General features: G+C 47.6%; 1 protein-coding gene and 1 long non-coding RNA gene across 6 annotated transcripts in view; one reads left to right on the top strand and one right to left on the bottom strand.

The window, feature by feature from the left end:
* The window catches only part of LOC137563776 (uncharacterized), a 35579-nt gene extending 23608 nt beyond the window's left edge, over nt 1-11971 (top strand). The window contains exons 4-5 of one of the 2 annotated variants that reach the window (XR_011030434.1): nt 5990-6030; nt 11719-11971. This is a non-coding gene — a long non-coding RNA (uncharacterized lncRNA). The remainder of the gene's footprint in view (nt 1-5989; nt 6031-11718) is intronic. The other variant, XR_011030435.1, reaches the window with a different exon arrangement.
* Nucleotides 1-15319, bottom strand: part of FRS2 (fibroblast growth factor receptor substrate 2) — a 105005-nt gene that overhangs the window by 3428 nt on the left and 86258 nt on the right. For 3 of the 4 annotated variants that reach the window (XM_068276693.1, XM_068276694.1, XM_068276692.1), the window contains 2 exons: nt 12042-12197; nt 9551-9714 (listed from right to left, as the gene is read on the bottom strand). In XM_068276693.1, the coding sequence (XP_068132794.1) occupies nt 9551-9714; nt 12042-12197 (320 nt within the window). Of the gene's footprint in view, nt 1-9550; nt 9715-12041; nt 12198-12651; nt 12702-15319 lie in introns of all 4 variants that reach the window. The other variant, XM_068276695.1, reaches the window with a different exon arrangement.

Consider the following 15319-nt stretch of genomic DNA (forward strand, 5'->3'; position numbering starts at 1 on the left):
CCTATTTCCACCACTCTCCGCTGCTAATAAATAACTTAATAAAATATAATTTTTAAACCTTTGGGCAAGATGGCTGCAATGTAAAGTGCTTCCAGGTCAGTACACAGTCTCCCTGTACTGCTGTGCACAAGAGATGAGCTGAAGCCACAATAGGCAGATCTCTCTCCCCCTGCTGTCTGGAGCTTGCTAAAGGTCAGGGATGACTCAGATGAAGTACAGCAGGGGGAGCGCCAATAGCAGGGAGGAACAGCTGCTAGACTGTCTGCCTCTTCCTGCAGTACAATATTCGAATAATTAGAAAGGAGCAGGAGAGAGACAGCATAGCAGTTTCTACATGAGGCATGGAAAAAAAAAAAAAAGATTAGTACCGTATTTTTCGCCGTATAAGACGCTCCGGAATATAAGACGCACCCAGGTTTAGAGGGCAAAAACCAGGGGAAAAAAAAAATACTCAACCTGGTATGTCCATATTCCAGGAGAGCCTTGTACATGTTATCCCTCAAATGGTAACCTCCTGTGTCCCCCATTTCTGTCCCATGTCTCCCCCTGTGTCCCCTATGCATTCTCCAGTCTGCCCCATGCCATCCATCTGCCTGCCCCATGCCGTCCATCTGCCTGCCCCATGCCGTCCATCTGCCTGCCCCATGCCGTCCATCTGCCTGCCCCATGCCGTCCATCTGCCTGCCCCATGCCGTCCATCTGCCTGCCCCATGCCGTCCATCTGCCTGCCCCATGCCGTCCATCTGCCTGCCCCATGCCGTCCATCTGCCTGCCCCATGCCGTCCATCTGCCTGCCCCATGCCGTCCATCTGCCTGCCCCATGCCGTCCATCTGCCTGCCCCATGCCGTCCATCAGCCTGCCCCATGCCGTCCATCTGCCTGCCCCATGCTGTCCATCTGCCTGCACCATGCTGTCCATCAGCCTGCCCCATGCCGTCCATCTGCCTGCCCCATGCCACCTACTGTCACTCATCCAGCAGTCCCCCTCATGTCTCCTCCACCATGCCTGTGATCTCCATCATGTCTGCTCGCCACGTGTCTGCCTCCCCCCGCTGTGTGCACAGCTCCTCCCGTGTGTTGTCTGACCCCCCGCCCGCTGTGTGTATGGCTGTGTTGTCTGCCCCCCCCCCCCGCCCGCTGTGTGTACAGCTCCCCCGCATGTTGCCTGGGCCCCCCTGGGTGTGTAGTAGCAGCGGCTTACCTCCTCCATCATGCCCGCGGAGACTGCAGACCTCCTTCCTCTATGCGCGTCTTCCTCTAGTGCTGGGCTTGTAATGACGCGTCATCGATGACGCGTCATTACAAGCCCGGCACTAGAGGAAGACGCGCATAGAGGAAGGAGGTCTGCAGTCTCCGCGGGCATGATGAAGGAGGTAAGCCGCTGTTACTACACACCCGGGGGGGCCCAGGCAACACGCGGGGACGCCGTACACACAGCGGGCGGGGGGGCAGACAACACAGCCATACACACAGCGGACGGGGGGTCAGACAACACGCGGGGGGAGCTGTGCAGACAGCGGGCGGGAGGAGGGCAGACAACACGTGGCGGGAGGCAAACATGCAGTGCAGGCATGCGGCAAACATGATGGGAGACAAATAGGGAGACAGGAGGCCGCAAACGGGCAGGGAATCCCCGACGTGGCGGCGGTTCGGAAGTCGGGGATTCCCTGTCTTTGCCATATAAGACGCAGGGACTTTTTCTCCCCATTTTTGGGGGAGAAAAAGTGCGTCTTATATGGCGAAAAATACGGTACTTATGAAATGAACCTATCTCTTCATTTAAATTGCATTTTGAAAAAGGGCCACAGAACACCTTTAGGCTAATTTCACACCAGGACGTTGCGTTAGAGGGGTCGTTAAGGTCGCATAACGTCCCCCTAACTCAACGCCTGGTGGTGCTGGATCTGGACGTCAGAGTGAGCCGCGTTGTGCAGCTCACTCTGGCGTCAGTGATGCCGTGATGCGCACTCTTGTGCGCATGCGGCATCACGTGGTCCCGCCGGCCAATCGCCGCACAGAGCGGCTGCTCCAGGAAGTAAACACTGCACGTCATAACGTGCAGTGCATATTAATTAGCCATGTGCCTGGCCGCTCTCCGCTCCTCCCCAACATTACTGAGCATGTGTAAGCAGTCTAACGTGGCTCAGCCGCGTCCAAAGTACTGCATGCAGTACGTTGTCTTGTGACGCAGCGTTACAATGTAACGCAACGTCCGCACTGTGAACAGCCCCATTGATTTTTCAGTACTGTGCGGTGGGCTGCGTTACAGGCTACTCTAACGTGCGCCTGTAACGTCCCACTGTGAAACCAGCCTTAAAGGGATACTGTAAGGGGGTCGGGGGAAAATGAGCTGAACTTACCCGGGGCTTCTAATGGTCCTCCGCAGACATCCTGTGTTGGCGCAGCCACTCACCGATGCTCCGGCCCCGCCTCCAGTTCACTTCTGGAATTTCTGACTTTAAAGTCAGAAAACCACTGCACCTGCACGCCCGTGTCCTCGCTCCCACTGATGTCACCAGGAGTGTACTGCGCAGACACAGACCATACTGGGCCTGCGCTGTGCGCTCTTGATGACATCAGCGGGATCGAGGACACGGCAACGCAGGTGCAGTGGTTTTCTGACTTTAAAATCTGAAATTCCAGAAGTGAACCGGAGGCGGAGCCGGAGCATCGGTGAGTGGCTGCGCCAACACAGGATGTCTGCGGGGGACCGTTAGAAGCCCCGGGTAAGTTCAACTCATTTTCCCCTGACCCCCCCTACAGTATCCCCTTAAAGAGAATCTGTATTGTTAAAATCGCACAAAAGTAAACATACCAGTGCGTTAGGGGAAATCTATTACCCTCTGTCACAATTTCGCCGCTCCTCGCCGCATTAAAAGTGGTTAAAAACAGTTTTTAAAAGTTTGTTTATAAACAAACAAAATGGCCACCAAAACAGGAAGTAGATTGATGTACAGTATGTCCACACATAGAAAATACATCCATACACAAGCAGGCTGTATACAGCCATCCTTTTGAATCTCAAGAGATCATTTGTGTGTTTCTTTCCCCCTGCAGCTATCTTCCACTGAAGTGTCAGGCTATTTCTTCCTGCAGAGTGCAGACAGCTGTGCCTGTATGTAATTCCTCAGTATGTGAAAGCCCAGCCAGCTCAGAGGAGGATTTATCCAGCTTGTAAAAGATAATAGAACAGAGAGAAGCTGCACTAATCTATATATCACATAGGCAGTGTGCAGAGAGGGTCCTGGATGGGGGAGTTCATAGCAGAACCACAACACTGAAGAACTTGGCAGCCTTCCAGACACAAGTCTGACAAGAGAGAGATAAGTTGATTTATTACAGAGATGGTGATAGTAGAACGTGCTGCAGTAAGCCAGAACACATTAGAATAGCTTTTGGAACTTGTAGGATGATAAAAAACAGGATGCAATTTTTGTTACGGAGTCTCTTTAAAGAAGAAATGTTCTTAAAGAATGAGGATTGTTAAAAGGTTCCACACGGAATACAGAAAAAGCACCCCATGAGCAACAACACTTTGTTCGCGTTACAAATTCTGCCCCGTCACAGAACTTTGGTCAGCACAAGGACATTAACCTCAAAATTACAGACTATACAGTATGGTACCAATATTAATCTTAAATGGAGCTGCTTTATTTAGTCCTGCTGTGTGCCCCCATGGTCCTGCTGTGTGCCCCCATGGTCCTGCTGTGTGCCCCCATGGTCCTGCTGTGTGCCCCCATGGTCCTGCTGTGTGCCCCCATGGTCCTGCTGTGTGCCCCCATGGTCCTCCTGTGTGCCCCCATGGTCCTCCTGTGTGCCCCCATGGTCCTCCTGTGTGCCCCCATGGTCCTGCTGTGTGCCCCATGGTCCTCCTGTGTGCCCCCATGGTCCTCCTGTGTGCCCCCATGGTCCTCCTGTGTGCCCCCATGGTCCTGCTGTGTGCCCCCATGGTCCTGCTGTGTGCCCCCATGGTCCTGCTGTGTGCCCCCATGGTCCTGCTGTGTGCCCCCATGGTCCTGCTGTGTGCCCCCCCGTGTCTGCTCTCTGCCCCCCCGTGTCTGCTCTCTGCCCCCCCATGTGTCTGCTCTCTGCCCCCATGTGTCCGCTCTCTGCCCCCATGTGTCTGCTCTCTAAAACAGCGTCATTACAAGCCGGCACTAGAGGAAGCCGCCCACTGAAGCCAGATGTCTTCAATCACCGCGGGCAAGATGGAGAAGGTAAGCGCTGCTGTTTCTCACCCAGGGGGGACCCGAGGACACGCAGGGGGGACCCGAGGTGTGGGTAGAGGGAAGCGGGGAGGAAGGAGACGGCCACAGCAGCACCACAGGCAGGGAATCCCCGACGGCGGGTCGCGGTTCATATCGGCGGGCGTTCGGAAGTCGGGGATTCCCTGCCTTTGCCGTATAAGACGCAGGGACTTTTTCTCCCCATTTTTTGGGGAGAAAAAGTGCGTCTTATACGGCGAAAAGTACGGTAAGTGAATACAACATATATTGCAGTGGTGTGAAAGCCACTTTTCTCAAGTTTAATACTGGCTCATGCAAAATGACGGTACAGGTTCACACTGTACCAGATGAAAAAAATGATCCTGTAAAAACTGAACAATTTTCCATTTCAAACAGATCTGTTTGTTACGTTGGCATCAGTTTTTCATCCGTTTTGCATCGCCCTCCTGCGTGGTGTACCTGTCATTTGGGTCCTCTGCTACTGCTGGCACCTCCACTTGTGTACACTGCATGGTAAAAAACATTGGTATACAGATTGGAGCTCCAGCAGTTGTAGTAGCGAGAGTCTCAGTTTTCAGCACCTGCTGTAGCTATAATGAACACTCTGTGTGCCCTTAGTAGGAGACCTTGGGCTAGAGTGCCTAACACTGCTACTGCCTATAGAGCATGTCCTAGTTACTGCAGCTAGAGTGCTTTGAGTCCGCCAGAAGAAAAGCGCAATATAAATGTTATTTGTCTTGTCACTAGCTGCATTTAATTTGGCAACAACCGATGCAGAGTGTTGACAGCAGAGCTAACGCTCATCTGTACCACCTTTTTTCTCCATGCCGAGGCGCTCCTCCGCTACAAGTTTTCTCTCCTTGTTTTAAGTGACAAATGATAAAGGTCAAACACTAGAGCTTCCACAGCATACATGCCAAATCTCTAGAGTTTGGCCTCCAGCATTTGTTGCATGACTCATGGGGAGACACAGAGGTGTGCAACGTTGAAAACAGCCACTGGACACGTGAGGAGGCGCGTCGGCGGTACGAGTGAGTGCTCTGCTGCCAACACCCAGAGGGAGCACAGATGGAAAAGAGAGACTTGGGCAGCCCAGCTGCCCTCCTACTGAAAATCTGCGTAGTGTGTGATCAGCTAATTGATTCCCCTCTGATCAGATTCAAACAGAGATCTGGTGACCATCTATAATTGTATGGCCATCTTTGAAGCACTGCTATTCTTTATATTCGCTGTGCATAAAAAAAAAAAAAAAAAAAGGATCCTATTGCTTTGCATGGGATCCGTTTGCATCCCTGCTGTTCAGTTTAGCTCTGCTAATGATTTTTGTGCAGTGAAAACCTGTCCTTAAAGCACATACAGATGGGCAGTGGTTAATAGCGTGGTTACCAATTCCCAACCACCTCAGATCACATGCCAACAACTGTGGAGTTTTCAAAAACACAACTGAACAGAGAGGGATATGGAGGCAGACATATTAATTTCCTTTCAAACAATGCCAGTTGCCTGACTGATCTCGATACGGCTAATCTTTCATACATGGCCGATGATCCGCAGGACAGCCTGGCAATTTGCATTGTTTAAAATGAAATAAACATGGCAGCCTCCATATCCCTCAAACTCCATGTTTATATCCTTGCGTTATCCCTAATGTCACATTTTAGACATAATTAGCACCATCTTTACCAGCATTAATTACTCTAAATGCTGCCTATAAATTAAGGACGTCTCATACCTCTGAGAAATTTCTGAACTTATTATTTCAGATCCTACTACTACTGTAAATACATCATTCACATCAGTACAGGTAAGTCCCCGACTAACGAACGACACGCCGCCAATCCAGTCATCTCGATGCTAGCCCTCCTCCTGCTACCCCCGAACCTGTAATTATTACTAGAATCTGTGCTTTTAAGGACAACTGTAGTGAAAGTTATGTGGAGGTTGCTATATTTCCTTTAAAGCAATACCAGTTGCCTGGCTGTCCTACAGATCCTCTGCCTCTAATGCTGGGCATACACGGAGTTTCTTTTTCCTTATCAATCAAGCCGCTGATGGCTCGATTGATAATATCCTACAGGTCCGATGACCTGCCGGATAGATTTCCCCCTCAATCCCCGCCGGCGGACAATAGTGGGGAATCGAGCGGCTGATAAGAAGCGCCGGCGGGAACGAGCGGGAATCGGTCCACGCGGACGAGCGGGGATGCGTCAGCATCGAGCCAGCGGCTCGATCTGGCGCATAATTGCATCTGTGTATGCCCAGCATAAGGCCCAGTTCACATTAGAAAAAATGAGCCAAACTGATGCGGTGAGCGGATCCGGTCTCCACTTCACCGGATGGCTCTGTGCACATTGGCAAACAGATTGTGAAAACTGATCTGATAACCAATCAATCGGATCAGTTTTCACTCAGTTTGCCAGCAAATACATACAGGCTTCCTCTTCCTGAGCTGTGATTACACAGTGCGTCATGTGACTAGTCACATGACGCGGAAGATGACGGATGCCTTTACCGCCGGCCTTCAGATATGTATTGGAGGCCCGGTTCACCCTCGCTCACCCACCCACCCGGCTGCTGCACCCACCCTCCCTCCACTCAGGTTCAAGTCCCCCACATTCCCCCATCCCCTGTGGAATGGTCCGTTTCTTCACTAGTGTGAAGAAACGTTCTGTTCCCTCATTGCCCCAATGCAACAGCATTTTTTGTCCGGTTCCATTCCGCTGGGCAGAACGGTCCAGAAAATTAGGGCCTGCTGCATTTTTTTGGTCCACGGAACGTATCCATACCAACTTTGTAAAACAGTATAACAGAGGAGCCAACGTAGTGTGTGACCAGACTGTGTACCCTCCAAACTATTGCCTGATGAAGCGGGATAGTGACCCGTGAAACACGTTGCAAATCTTGGGGCTTTTAATAAAACTTACTTGTGTGTGAGTAACGTCCCATTGTCCGTTTTTTTTCTTTGAGGGAGGCGAGTCCACCAACTTCCCCCTTTTAAACGTTTTTTAATCACTTTTACTCTTGTTGGCACCTCGGTTATACTGTTTTACAAATCAACTAGTCCACCCCTGGTGGAGGGTTGTATCCCCCCTTTTTCCTATCTACAGAGAGCGACTTCTTATACCTGAGTGGGTCAGGTTATAATTCCCCCCACCTGCCTATCCAGTGATTGCCTTTTGTGGCAACCTATACTTGTGAGTATAACCATTGCTTGATTACATACTTTATCATCTGCTACTAAAGTACTACACTAATTGGGCTCTCGTTTTTAAGGTATCCATACCAACGGACACATGTGAACGGTCCAATAGGTTAACATTGGATCCTTTCACATCCGTTACGTTTATACAGTATATGCTCCGGTTACGTTCCGTAAAAACGCATATGTGAACCGGGCCTAATGCATTTAGCCATAGACCCTGAACAAGTACCGTATTTTTCGGACTATAAGACGCACTTTTTCTTCCCCAAAGCTGGGGGGAAAAAGTCTGTGCGTCTTATAGTCCGAATGTACGGTTTCAGCTGAGCAATACCGGCATTCTCTTCTATGTGCAGGAGGCGGCCATCCATCCACGGGCATACATGCAGAGAGCTGGCGGCGGGTGTTAATCAGATGTCCCACCTGTTCAGGAGTGAGGCGGGCGGGCGGCCATCCATATGCGGGAATGCATGCTGTAAACTGGCGGCGAGTGGGAGATCGGCCATGTCCCACGTGTTTAGGAGTGAGGCAGGCGGCCATCCGCGGGCATACATGCAGAGAACTGGCGGCGGGGGATGAATCAGCGATGCCCCACGTGTTCACGAGTGAGGCGGGCGGGCGGCCATCCATCTGCGGGAATGCATGCTGTAAACTGGCGGCGAGTGGAGATCGGCCATGTCCCACGTGTTTAGGAGTGAGGAAGCCATCCATCCGTGGGCATGACACATGCTGCAGACTAGCCTGCAGCCCGCACGCTCCTCTCCTCTGCCTCAGTCTTTCTCCGTATGCAGCCGGTTTCAAAAATCACGCAGCGCTACCGGCTTCCCGTACTTCCTGGTGTATGACGTCCTATCACCACGTGACCTGAAAGACCATGTGACTCTTTCAGGTCACGCGGTGATAGGACGTCATACACCAGGAAGTACGGGAAGCCGGTAGCGCTGCGTGATTTTTGAAACCGGCTGCATACGGAGAAAGACTGAGAGAGGCAGAGGAGAGGAGCGTGCGGGCTGCAGGCTAGTCTGCAGCATGTGTCATGCCCATGGATTGATGGCTTCCTCACTCCTAAACACATGGGACATGGCCGATCTCCACTCGCCGCCAGTTTACAGCATGCATTACCGCAGATGGATGGCCGCCCGCCCGCCTCACTCCTGAACACGTGGGTGGGGCATCGCTGATTCATCCCCCGCCGCCAGTTCTCTGCATCTATGTCTGCGGATGGATGGTCGCCCGCCTCACTCCTGAAAATTGGGGATATCGCTGATTAACACCCGCCACCAGTTCTCGGAGGTCCTTGAAATCGGCTGCAGACAGTGGAGAGAAGGGTGTGTGCTGCAGCATGTGCGCATCTAAAGATGTAAGTTCACCTTTGGCTCAGTTCCTCACAAGGGGAATATATACAGTAAACCAATACTAGATAAATCAGGATTGTTCCTCTGACCTGCAAATGGGGGTCATTCTGGGTAGTGACAGTTTGGGGGAAAAGGTCCATTAGACACCCCTGCACTATAGACCACCAGGTTTAGTATATATTTTTTTCCCCTGATTTTTGACCTCTAAACCTAGGTGCGTCTTATAGTCCGGAGCGTCTTATAGTCCGAAAAATACGGTATGCAGCTTAACAGGTGTTTCTGACATTGTTGTAAGATCTAACAAGATTAGCTGCACTGCTTATTTCTGGTGTAATTCAGACACTACTGCAGCCAAATAAATCAGCAGTGCTGCCAGGCAACTGAGCTGGCCATATTTGCACAAAGGAGACTACAACATGCTATCATGGGTCAGGTAACTGACTGTACTGGCTGTAGGTCTAGTCATTGCTCAGCTTCTATATAGGTTTATGTTCATTACATCTCCCTCACTAGATTTTAAGCAGCAAATCAACATTTTGTTAACTACTCCGCCTAACGCCAATTGGCGTCAAGTCCTGGGGCCGGCTATTGCAGGAGATTGCGACGCATCTCCTGCATGGTAGGTGGTCTTTTTACTAAGTACAGCGCTGCAATCCACGGCAGCGCTATACTGGGGACAGCCGTGTGACTGCAGTGGCCTATTTTGAAAAAAATAGCCTGGTCTTTAGGGGGGTTTAGCACTGTGGTCCTCAAGTGGTTAAACTACTTACATGGTCTTCAGGGACAAGCAGTGGGTGTGTAGACTCCTCACCCACAGAAGGAAGGCGTGTGCTTCCTATTGATGGGTGTCTACTAGAGGGGTGTGAAGATGCATCACCAAAAGATGGGTAACGTGGGTATCCATTAGGTAGACTTGAAGCACTAAAACCAGGAGCTGCAGAAGAAAAAAATATACAAAAAATTATAACCAGGTCAAATTCTTGTGTACAATAAAAGGATTGTGACTAATAGTTATAGACTCGTAACAGGTCCATATAAACTAATTCTTACTGAAAAGTGTTTTTTATATACCGTCTGCAAGAGGACGCTGTGTTTATAATGCAGCCTCAGGTTTGGACTAAAGAAATTCACATTTGAAAAACGGTAGAAATTATAGTTTTGGTTTAATCAAATAAGAATGGAACCTCAACTTAGAGATCCACGTCATATCATATGCAGTACAGAAACAAAGATATGCCATTCTCATTGAGGAAACCCTTCATTAGAGATGTTACAGGTTTACATAACTTACACTGTTGTAAAACTGAGAACCAGAATTAGGCCTGGGATCCACTCAGAGCGATTCTGGAGCAGCAATCGGCAAAGCACTGCACCAGTGGAGCTCAATGAAGGTGGTTGCACTCGCAATGTTGTGATCAAGAAGCGATCGCTAATCAATGCTTGCAGCATTCTGGGTTTGATCCAAGAGCGATCGCATCAGAGGCCGCAATAGCCTTATCGTAATCACTCTGGGAATCATGATAAAATTGTGGCACTTCCACAATTCAGCATGCAAAGCACCCGTAGTGGGTTTCAGACCTTATACTAGAAATTCCTGCTTTTTGGGGAAAATGTATTTTCCAACATTAAAAGAAAACTCTGCCTTCATAATACTCATTTATGTAATAGCAACAGATGTATAGTGTTCTTCAGAATATAAGATGCACAAAACTGGGGTAAAAGTGTGCCTTATATTCCATATGTATGGTGAAAAGTGGTGCATAGTGCGCAGGGAAGCACTTACCGCATCCTGCTGGCACTTTCCTCTATCCCCCCCCCCCCCCCCCCCCTCCAGTTGCTGTACACACAATCCACTTGTGCAGCTACTAATATACACTGCAGCAACCTGCCACCACTATACAGCTCTGGGCCCTCCATTCATCATTGCCTCCTGATGAGAAGTTCCCTAGCATGTGCTACACAAGTTATGCATGACCATGGCACACATGTGCTGCCGACCCCAGCACTGCACTCATTAGGAAGTACGGTGGCCACGAGGTATGAAAAACCAGAAGCTGTATAGCTGCTGCAGTGTAGATCAGCAGCTACAGAAGAGCATCATGTGTATGGTGTCTGGAGCGAGGGGGAGAGGATCACTCCGGCAGGATCAGGCGACACGTGTCAGTGTAGTGTAGTTAAGCCAGTAAGGCAGCAGGGATAAGTGTAATGTAGCTTAGCTGGTAGGGCAGCAGGGATTAGTGTAATGTAAACTAGTGGGTGCAGCAGGGGGTAGTGTAGTGTAGCTTAGATAGAGTAGCTTAGAGACAGTTTTGGGGGAAAAAATCTATTAGACACCCCTGCACTATAGACGCACTAGGTTTTATTTTTTCCCGATTTTTGCACTCTAAATCCAAGTGCATCTTATAATCCAGAGCGTCTTAAACTCCAACAAATACGGTTAAAACTTTTTGTGAAAAACGCCCCTTCTGTCAGCAGTGTTACTGCCTGTGACCAGAGCCAACAACCTGTGACCAATCCACAACTTCATTTAGAAATCTTCTCAGGTGGAAAAACTGCCATTACTCTTTTGCACTCTACTGCTGATCTGTCAATCACTAAAAAACAGAAAAGACCAAGTGAAATGAGAGATCCCCATTCTCTCCAAGAACCCTCTGACTGAAAAAGAGCCATCAAACATAGCCGTGCATTTACAGAAACGAACAGCACCTGTGTTGTAATCCAACTCCATTATATTGAATCACATCGAATGAGACAGCAGTGCATTGTCAGAATGCACCGATGCGCACCATATATGTGTACCTATCAGACAGTGCTATGTATCCTAACATATCGCACACTGATGTGTGTTGCTGAAATCCGCTAAGTAATGTGACAGTGTGCTCAGGCCCTTACTACTGAGTGTTGATTGTTTACATGGCATGAGTTCTGTTCCTCGCAGGGTTTGGGACTTGATCCCTTGGAAGACAGTTCGGGACAGAGTGCTGTACATGCATCGCTAGCAATGCCTACTGTTGCTATAAAGTGGGAAGTGTGGACAACACGCAGTACACTATGGAGCAGGAGTCATCAGGAGAAGAACATCATCCTCACCCTACATTTGGCCGAGATGATAAAAAGAAATGTTCAGTTTTTTAGCTTTCCAACACAAAGTAAGACTATAGGATTCCAATAAAAACTATGCAGAAACTATAGATCTCCGGTTTCAGATTTGTTTTCAGTTCAGGTTTGCTTTACGACATTAGAAAAAGCTTCAGAAATTACTTGTAGGGGTGCGAGGGGTTCTTGGGACTTCCAGCTCGGTTTGAGGATTTCTTTCTACCACAGGCTCCTCCACAACACTTATACTGTTATTCTGCATAATTTCTTGCAACATATTAAAAAGTTCTTCCGCACGAGCACATTTAAAGGCAAAGATTCCTGAAAGAAGAAGAAAAAAAAAAAAAAGATAAGAACATCTAATAACTAGGAGGTAAAATGCAATTTGTACACGAAAACTTTGGGATATTCACAACACTACTGACCATTCACTGTGACAAAAAAAAAACAAAAAAAACAACGTACTAAAATAAGGTATCCTGCATAAGGAAAGCAATAACACAGGGTAGAGGTGTGTGCCTGGTACACGAGGATGCAAATACTAGGAGACATTGGGGCCTCTTAAAGGACTTAAGAGCAGTTGCAAGCTACGTAGTCATATGTAATGCATTTTTTTTTGCGCTTTAACCCTTGGGAAGGTGAAAAACGAAAGCAACTGCTCCCTTCATGTAGGCCTCTGGGAGAGATGGGAAAGGAAGAGAAGACAGACAGTACAAAGGAGGCATTGATATTGATGTACCGTGCCTCTTTGGACAGCAGAGGGAGCCCAACTTACCAAATACCAGAAAAGACAACCAGTGAGGTCCCAGCTTTGGATTGCTCTTCCTTTTGCAAGCATTAAGTTAAAAGTAACAATTCTTGTTACAAAGGGATTTTTAATGACAGGATCGGATTGTTGATCCTTGTATTGATTTTATATTTAGTAACATGCAACTGATATCTTACACACTGATGTCATTATGTATGTTACCTGCATTTGACACCCGAAATGAATCTGCAATCTAGCAATAATTGTTCATCACCATTTAGACTTTTGCTTTTATGCATTAATTTATACATGCCCATTTTTTAATTGGTAATGAAATTTAAAAAGAACTAAGTAAAGACAAACATTAAAGGTTCAAGAAAGTAAATGGATTAGGAAATGCACGCAATAACAAGCTGTACAGGAGTTTCTTCTTTATTCTGAGTGCTGGCAACATTGTCTACTTATTACTTTTGTGATGCAACAGAACCAAGGCAATTTCAGCACAGAACATATTAACTGTGTTGGGATGTCAAATCAGTTATGCTGGCTATTACATTTCTTCTCCATTAAAGAGACACTGAAGCTAAAAAAAAAAAAAAAAATTATGATGTAATGATTTGTATGTGTAGTACAGTTAAGAATTGAAACATTAGGAGCAGAGACATAAGTAATATTGTTTCCAGTACATGAAGAGTTAAACTCTAGTTATCTATGCAAAAGAGCCATTGAGCTCCACAGAGAGCTCTGTCTTCTGGTATCTCAAGTGTCTGGTACTGTATTTTTTTTTTCCTGCAGAGGACCGTTCAAAAAGTTCACTAGCCTGCTCTGTAAAATAATTGAGAATGCTGAGTAGTGTGTAAATTGCAAATATTAGAGAATGATGCAATGTTATAAAAAACACTATATAACTGAAAATAAAAATATAAGAATATTTTCTTTGCTACTAATGTTCTAGTAATAATCTGTACTACACAACCAATTCATTATATCAATATTTTTTTTTTTGCTTCTGTGTCTCTAACAAAATTTACTTTTCAATGCTGGCTACTTTAATTGCCACCTGCAGTTTCTTCCCTCCGAGAACTGATCCCTGGTAAATGAATATCATTTTTTACTACTTCTGAGTAGCACTAAGGAAATGTAACATAATGGTACATAACACTCTGGAGAGATGCATACTCGCTCAATATAGTGAAGAGACAAAAAGTAATGCACAAAATGCAAACACTCAGAAAACATGAGCATCACCCACATCATACACTCACCAGATAAAAGGAAATCCAAAATCTGTTAGTGCCAAGTCACAAGGGTTGCTGAGTCACAGCTAACAGTCACTAGCACCTGCCCTAATGGCTGAAGCACATTCTCACAAGACCAAGCAAATAAAGTCACAGGTTTTGACTGAAACAAAACTATGTTTCACAGATATAGTGCTCAAAAGGCACTAGGATATCATGCATCATGTATCTTATCTTCCCCTCTCCATATTACAGTACAGGCCCCTTGATTATTGCTTATATTTAGAAAAGGTGCCCTGGTAATTATGGTGCAGTTAAAGGGATACTGTAGGGGGGGGGGGGGGGGTCGGGGGAAAATGAGCTGAACTTACCCGGGGCTTCTAATGGTCCCCCGCAGACATCCTGTGCCCGCGCAGCCGCTCACCGATGCTCCGGCCCCGCCTCCGGTTCACTTATGGAATTTCTGACTTTAAAGTCAGAAAACCACTGCGCCTGCGTTGCCGTGTCCTCGATCCCGCTGATGTCCTCAAGAGCGCACAGCGCAGGCCCAGTATGGTCTGTGTCTGCGCAGTACACTCCTGGTGACATCAGCGGGAGCGAGGACACGGCAACGCAGGCGCAGTGGTTTTCTGACTTTAAAGTCAGAAATTCCATAAGTGAACCGGAGGCGGGGCCGGAGCATCGGTGAGCGGCTGCGCGGGCACAGGATGTCTGCGGGGGACCAGTAGAAGCCCCGGGTAAGTTCAGCTCATTTTCCCCCGACCCCCCTACAGTATCCCTTTAAGTATTTGTCGATAGAGAAGTGGTAATCTTCCCGATATTTCACTATCACTTCCCCTAAGGGCTCATTCACACTGAGTGAGTTGCAGTGAGTTAACTCACTGCATATAGCGTGCATTTTGCAATGGAACATGAAACCCATAGACTTTCATTTTATCATTCACACTCCAATAGTGAGTTGCTGTGCAGTCTATTTCAACTCACCGGGAGTTAAATGCATGAAAATGCATGGAAACTCACAAACCCATTCACACCTAACCATGAGTTTTTATTCATGCATTTTAACTCACTGATTCGTGTAAATGAGCCCTAACCTATCTCTCACACTTATTCTTCCTACTTATGCCTATGTCTAACACTAACCCCATCCTGTCTATGGACTAACACCAAACTCCCACCTCTCAACCTATACCTAACACTAGCGCTCCACAGGCACCAAGATCATTGGGGAGCCTTGCCCAAAGACACCTTACTGTTTTACATACTGGCTTGAGTCTGGATTCAAACCATTGTAAAGGGCTCAAATCCCACATCAAAAGGGAAGTCTTACCAGTACGCTATCCAGCTGAAGATGGAGATAGTTTTTTTATTTTGCTCATCTATGCTCAGTATATTTTGTAGAGCCCATCTGCTCAGAAAGTCACCATAATAAAATGTTAGCACGCATTACTGTGTTC

This window comes from Hyperolius riggenbachi, chromosome 3, assembly GCF_040937935.1.
Source record: "Hyperolius riggenbachi isolate aHypRig1 chromosome 3, aHypRig1.pri, whole genome shotgun sequence".
In the NCBI taxonomy this organism is placed as follows: domain Eukaryota; kingdom Metazoa; phylum Chordata; class Amphibia; order Anura; family Hyperoliidae; genus Hyperolius; species Hyperolius riggenbachi.